The sequence below is a fragment of the Anolis sagrei genome, chromosome 6, assembly GCF_037176765.1.
Source record: "Anolis sagrei isolate rAnoSag1 chromosome 6, rAnoSag1.mat, whole genome shotgun sequence".
NCBI lineage: Eukaryota > Metazoa > Chordata > Lepidosauria > Squamata > Dactyloidae > Anolis > Anolis sagrei.
Genome location: NC_090026.1, coordinates 9,031,474 through 9,038,873, shown reverse-complemented (window position 1 = coordinate 9,038,873; position 7,400 = coordinate 9,031,474). Strand labels below are relative to the sequence as shown.

Here is a 7,400-nt window from a genome sequence, read left to right as displayed (position 1 = left end):
TAGAATCCTGGAGTTGGGAGGGATCTCTAAAGGCTATTTAGTCTAAACCCCTTCCGCCATAATGGATGGAGACACCATCCGATCCCTCCTGACAGAAGGCCACCTGGACGGAGACTACCAATTGATTTATCTACTTGCCTTTGTAAAGCAAAATGGAGTGACATCCATTCAGTACTTTTATGCCACAGTGGGTTGTGTTCACATCAAGAGTGTCTCCTGAAATGAAATAATAAGGCAAAAACATGGCCATACAGCCTGGAAAACTCCCAGCAACCCAGTGATTCTGTCCATGAAAGCCTTTGACTACACATTAATTGCTGCATCTTAAATTTTATGCAACTTTTGTGAACAATACCTGGTTTTAATAAATGGTTGCATGAAGGATTGTGGTTTGATTGTTTTGCTCATTGTATTTCCAATCTCTTTGCTGTATTATATGAACAGTAATATATCTCTTATTAAGAATGAAACTGGTTCCCAGTGGCTAGGAGGGGAAATTGAATTTGGAAGGAAGCAAAACACACACACACAGTTGTTTCATTTTGCACCATTTTTATTATGACCAAACCTAGAAAACAACTTGGCAAATATTTCCTGAGAGAGATGCTTTGACCCAGTTTGCTTTTGGTGAGGAAATGATCTGAAGGAGTTTTTTTTTGCGTACCTATACATAGATATGTTTTATAACTTGGGAAAACCAGTTGGCACCTATTCAGTAAAGAATGCAAAACTAATTGAGAAATTTCAGAGAAGCAAAGACCTGAGTAAATGGATCTCTGCCAACTGCCCCAGAAATGCTTCCTTTCCCCCATATGCAGCCCTTCCAGTTTTCAGGTGCCCATCTCTGTGCTCTGTATTGTGTAGTGTATAAAATCGACATTGACCAGTCACTCTATTGTCTATTTTTATCACTTCCTTCCTCACCTTTGGCTTCTTTGCTTGTGCCCCAGATTTCTTTGCTTCCCTTTTGGATTTGGCAGAACTTTCTGCATTTGTTTGCTTTATCTGGACTAATCCTCCCCTCCCTTTTTCTCCATTATCTTCTCTGCTATATTTATACTGACTATTCCCATTCTGGGGCTTTTTTCCTCCCTCCGTCCTATCCAGACGACTGTTACCAAATGAGAAGGAGTGTCTCCTCCCAAATTTGCTCCTTATTCCTTTCCCATGAAGGCTTTTATTTGGATGTGTGTATGAGCAAAGGGTTGCATCCCTAATATCAAGTTTGCGGGAAGCAGCAGCCATGTCTCGCCCCATGTATTTGGGTTTGCAACCCCATCTCATCAGCAAAACTTTTGGGAAAAATATTTCCTGTTGGTTAAACCATTTTGAACATCAAATGGAGAAAACAGTTGGTAAGGAGAAACACTAGACAAGCTGGGTTCTAGGTTTTTTCGGGCTATATGGCCATGTTCTAGAGGCATTCTCTCCTGACGTTTCGCCTGCATCTATGGCAAGCATCCTCAGAGGTAGTGAGGATGCTTGCCATAGATGCAGGCGAAATATCAGGAGAGAATGCCTCTAGAACACGGCCATATAGCCCGAAATAACCTATAACAAACCAGTGATTCTGGCCATGAAAGCCTTCAACAATACTAGAAAAGCTCTTTGGTTAGGAGAATGACCAAACGATCTAAACTGGAGTGGAATGAAGGTAATGCCATCTTTGTACCTGCAAAGACTGAGGCCTAAACACGAAGCGGCACAGATTTGATACTTGTAAAGAGCTTGAAATTATGGACCAAGAGCCACCTAGAGAAGCCAAAAATGTTTGTTTCCCAAGCGCTGGCCTTCTGGGTGTTTTGCGCTCTCATTCCCAGAATCCTGGTCATTGGCCAAGACAGCTGAGGTGTGGGACCTGAAGTCTAAACCACCCAGAGGACTAAGCTTTGGGAATCACTGAACTAAAGGAATGTCATGGAGCAAAGACTCATTAGAGACAATGGTACTGGAAATCAGAGCCCCAAAAGGAAACATTGGCACCAATGCAAAGTGACCAACAGCAAAAATGGGTCTTGAAATGACACGGTAGTCATTGGCACCAGGGATTCTAGCGTCCATCTACATCTCCATTATGGACCACGTTGAACATTTGGGAGAGCTGGACGTCAGAGCTCCAAAAATAAACATTGGCACTGATGCAAGGTGACCCAACAGGCACGTTTTGGCACACGTATTGCTAGCGTCCGGAGGGTCAATATTGCATAAGAGGTCTTGAAATGATGTAGGTGGCCAGAAAATGTTGGTGGCCATAAAACAGTGTTGTAAGTCAGAGCTCCGAAATGTAACATTGGCACCAGTGGAAGGTGACCCAACAGACACACTTTTGGCACACGATTTGCTGGAGTCCACATGGCACCACTGCAGTAAGAGGTCTGAAATGACACGATGATGATAGGCACCAGGGATTCTAGTGTCCCTCTCTGTTTCTCTCAGACCATGGATCAGACTTTGCTGGCGAGGAGGGGAAGGAGAGCACAGGATCAAGAGGGTGCCAAGGTGCCCAGCAAAGAGGTGAAGGCCAAGGCTTGTCGGGAGAGTTCGGCCACGCACTCGCACATCTCCTGGGCGGCAGGAGGCGACGGATAGTGCAAGGCAGCGTTCTTGACTGAGCGCACGGCTTCTTTCAGCGCCTGGCAGAGTGAGCCGCTGGCAGCGCCCACCCGTGTCCGCACCGTGGCTGAGGAGGCCAGCCGTGAGACTGTGTCCCCCACAAAGACCAGTTTGTGCGCTGTGACAATGACAAATTTGCCATGAGGAACGAAGACCCACGGGGGCTTGTGGGCACCTGTACTGGCAAGCAGGGCTTCAATGGCTGTCAGAAGGGTTGTGTAATGAGTCTGGCATTGCCCTGTGTAAAACTGCAGAAGCTGGCTGTCCTCCGGGGAAGGTGGTGCCTAGAAAACAGGAAAAGATGTGAGATGGCAACAGGTTTCATCTTTACTACTGTTTTCAAAATGGGATATAACAGAAATTGCCTTTTGTCAACACTGGAAATGTGCTTTCTGGACATTTTTAAATACTGTGTTGTCGAAGGCTTTCATGGCCATAATCACTGGGTTACTGTGAGTTTTCCAGACTGTATGGCCATGTTACAGAAGCATTCTCTCTTGACGTTTCACCCATATCTGTGGCAGGCATCCTCAGAGGTTGTGAGGTCAGTTGGATGCTAGGCAAGTGAGATTTATATATCTGTGGAATAATGTCCAGGGTGGGAGAAAGGAGTCCTGACTGTTGGAGGCAGGTGTGAATGTTGCAGTTGGCCATCTTGATTAGCATTGAATGGCCTTACAGTTTCAAAGCTTGGCTGGTTCTTCCACAGATATCTAAACCTCACTTGCCTAGTTTCCAACAGACCTCACAACCTTTGAGGATGCCTGCCACAGATGTGGGCGAAATGTCAGGAGAGAATGCTTCTGGAACATTGCCATACAGCCCGAAAAACTCACAGCAACCCAGTTTTTAAATACTGTTTATATTTAATCCTGTTTTAATGTTTGCATATTGGTATAATTTAAATGCTAATGCTTTTATATTAAGCTGCTTTGAGACTCCTTCAGGAGAGATAAACCTAGGTATAAATAATAATAATAATAATTTCATATATACAAGTTAAATATCCCTTATGCTGAAAAGGAGTTAAAGTATTTTGGATCCTTGCAGATATTGGAAAACCCGTTTTTTCATATAGGTATATAATGAGATAACCCTGAGATGGGACCCAAATCTGAATATTAATCTACTGTATATACTTGAGTATAAGCCAAGTTTTTCAGCCCTTTTTTGGGCTGAAAAAGCCCCCTTCAGCTTATACTTGAGTCAAAGGTATTTATTATTTTACTCTGTTGTTGTTGTTATTATTATTATTATTATTATTATTTTATTACATTTATTATTTGACTCTATTTATTATATTACATTTATTATTTTACTCTATGATGATGATGATGATGATTATTATTATTGGGTTGCTGTAAATGTTTTCGAGCTATATGGCCATGTTCTAGAGGCATTCTCTCCTGACGTTTCACCTGCATCTATGGCAAGCATCCTCAGAGGTTGTGAAGTCTCACAAATTCTGAGGATGCTTGCCATAGATCCAGGCGAAACATTCTCTCCTGATGTTTCGCCTGCATCTATGGCAAGCATCCTCAGAGGTTGTGAAGTCTCACAACCTCTGAGGGTGCTTGCCATAGATGCAGGCGAAACATCAGGAGAGAATGCCTCTAGAACATGGCCATATAGCCCGAAAAAACCTACAACAACCCTGTGATTCTGGCCATGAAAGCCTTAGACAATATTATTATTATATTAATTATTTTACTCTATTATTATATTTATTATTTTACTCTATTTATTATTGTTATTATTACTTTTATTATTATTACATTTATTATTTTACTCAATTATTACATTTATTACATTTACATTGAAGAAGGTTAGAATAATAGTTTAATCACAGTTTGACAGTCTTATTTTAAATTAAAGTTTTTATATAAATATTCAAAAACATTTAACCTATTGATACCCCAATTAATGTAATTTTATTGGTATGCATTTTTATTTTGAAATCTACCAGCTGCTGCATTTCCCACGCTTGGCTTCTACTCGAGTCAATGCCGTTTCCCAGTTTTTTGTGGTAACATTAGCTTCTTGGCTTATATTTGGTATTTAATATACACTTTATACACATGGCCATCAATAATTCCCCAGAATAATGCTAGGATATTTAATGCAATCCAAGAAAAGATTATGGGAAGCTAAAAATGATGGACCATAACAACAGATATCTTTTTCATCTGTCTCTTTAAGTTTTGAAAGAGAAAGAGAGATGTTGAACACTCTTAATAGATGAGAGTTGGAGTCTTGTTGCTGTTATAAACTGACCATTTGGCCTTCGCAGAGCGCCTCTTGGTCAGTTTCAGCTTTAAAAAGAAGTAAATAAAGGAGACAATATGGGTAGATTCTTTATGGAAGAGGGTTACAAACGTGATATATTAATTACAAAATGAAAAGTGTCAAGATACCATTTCTTCTGTCTGCGCAGTATCTGTCGGTAACGTGAGTCCAGGGTTGCCTTCTGGAGTGGTTGCTTTGGGCTGGATTTTATCTGCCCCCTAAGAAGAGAGAGCCAGGAATTGGGTATTCATTTGATGGGTTTGGGACAAACTGGTGAGAAAATGGCCCACAAATGTAGTGAAGAAAAATGTGATCAAACAAAGGATATATCATGGATCTATTCCACATTCTGTAGAGCTACATTGAGTGGAAAGATTGAGTGGGTTCCAGGGTGAAAAATAGTCAACGTGGTTTGCACATTGTACTAATATACTGGATTTAGATCCAGGGACTCAGGACCTCAGTGAAAGTGACACATGGTAAATAAAAACATGCTCTATTGCTACAAATGTCTAGATCAGTGGTTCTCAACCTGGGATCCCCAGATGTTTTTGGCCTTCAACTCCCAGAAATCCTAATAGCTTGTAAACTGGCTGGGATTTCTGAGAGTTGTAGGCCAAAAACATCTTGGGACCCCAGGTTGAGAACTACTGGTCTAGATCTTCCAGTGCAACTCTACTGTCAACTCACATTGGAAAGGGACCACAGAACGGCACTGGAGGACCTATGTAAGGCATGGGCAAACTTGGACCCTCCAGGTGTTTTGGACTTTAACTCCTATAATTCATAACAGTCGGTAGGCTGTTAGGAATTGTGGGAGTTGAAGTCCAAAACACCTGGAGGGCCTAAGTTTGCCCATACCTGCTCTAGAGATTTCTAGAATGGTATTCCCTCAAAAAATGTTTGGTCCTTCATCATGACTGGAGGAAGCTGACCAGAAGGTTACACTGGAGGAACCTAGAGACCATAAACTGTGTGAATAACTAATCCACAAAATCTGCATGGACAACTGTGCTCCCAAATTGGTTGGATTAGAGGCCAATCTATCCCAAGAGTTCAGTAATAACATATCTTTGGCCAATTAGCTAAAGGCTGCACCATAATCTTAGCTTCTGTTCTCCTTACCTTGAGGTGAACATAATCATATTCATCCGGCAAGCGGATTCCTTCATATTCATTGTGGCCATCATCCCTAACTTGTTCTATTGGCTCCCCGGCTCCAAGACCCCCCAGTCGGGGTGGTGGTGGTGGAAGCGGGCGGTCCTGGATGCTGCCCTTCCTCACAATGCTTGGGGAGGGTGGAGGAGGCTCCGTTGACAGCCGTTCTTCGCTGGGAAGGGCAGGCAACGGGCGGCGGGACAGACTTTCCGCTGAAGGCAGGCGCGGACGGGACGGGGGTCCGGGTTCCCGCAGGCTCAGTCCTTGGAGAGTCCCTTCAAGGGGCGGAGAGCTAGAGACCAGCAGAGGAACATCGTAGATACCTCCATCTTCTTCCTCCTCTTCCTCCTTCTTCTCTTCCTTCTCCTCTGCATTTCCCGCTAACACTTCCTCGGGCGACTCGTACAGGTTAAGCAACGCTGAAGCCCGGCGTAGATTAGATGGGGTGGCATAAACTAGGGGACTCTCAGGGTCTCTGTCCTCCTCCTCCTCTTCCACCTCTTGGCTTGGGAGTTTCTTGAAGGCAAGGGGAACGTCGTAAGGGTCGTCGGAAGGTGGCGGGGCAGTGGGTTGTGGGGCCACACGGGCCACCTTTTTGGGGCACGGAGAGGGTGAGTCATACGTGTCAGACGGAGAGTCCCGGAGTACAGAAGAGGGGACATCATAAACCTGCCAATGGAGAAGAGTGAAAGAAATGGGCAATTGGTCAGTGACTGTGGGCAGAAGTGTCAATTTATGCATTTGATTTCAATATATAGATAATTATCATCATCACCATTTATTTATTTACAGTAGACTCTCTGTTAATTGGAACTCAAGCAACTGGTATGCTTAAAGCACAAATAACACAAGCCAACAAGTATTTTTCATCAGACATCATTTTTTCATCAGACATCACGGCTCTGTTTCACCATTGCCTTACCACCAGTTACTTTCAGTGGGACAATGAATTCTATGAACAGAAAGATGGAGTAGCTATGGGGAGCCCTCTCAGCCCGGTCATAGCTAACTTCTACATGGAACACTTTGAAGAACAAGCCCTGGAAACAGCAACCAAAAAGCCCACGATATGGTTCAGATATGTGGATGACACCTTCACCATTTGGAGCCATGGAGAAGAAGAACTCAACAGGTTCCTGGACCATCTTAACAGCATCCACCCAAACATCCAGTTCACCATGGAAAAAGAAAATGAAGGAAGACTGCCTTTTCTAGATGTCCTAGTCATCCGCAAACCAGATCAACAATTGGGTCACACCGTCTACAGAAAACCCACACACACAGATAGATACCTACATAAAAACTCCAACCATCACCCAAGTCAAAAAAGAAGCACCATTAAA

The 7,400-nt window shown here is 43.1% G+C and overlaps 1 protein-coding gene across 6 annotated transcripts in view; it reads right to left on the bottom strand.

Moving 5' to 3' along the window:
- Positions 1–532: 532 nt before the first annotated feature.
- EFS (embryonal Fyn-associated substrate) overlaps positions 533–7,400 on the bottom strand; it is a 28,772-nt gene continuing 21,904 nt past the window's right edge. For 5 of the 6 annotated variants that reach the window (XM_060780012.2, XM_060780013.2, XM_067469751.1 and 2 more), the window contains 3 exons: positions 6,025–6,726; positions 5,028–5,117; positions 533–2,897 (listed from right to left, as the gene is read on the bottom strand). In XM_060780012.2, coding sequence (XP_060635995.2) covers positions 2,484–2,897; positions 5,028–5,117; positions 6,025–6,726 — 1,206 coding nt within the window. In that variant the 3' untranslated portion in view covers positions 533–2,483. The remainder of the gene's footprint in view (positions 2,898–5,027; positions 5,118–6,024; positions 6,727–7,400) is intronic. The other variant, XM_067469752.1, reaches the window with a different exon arrangement.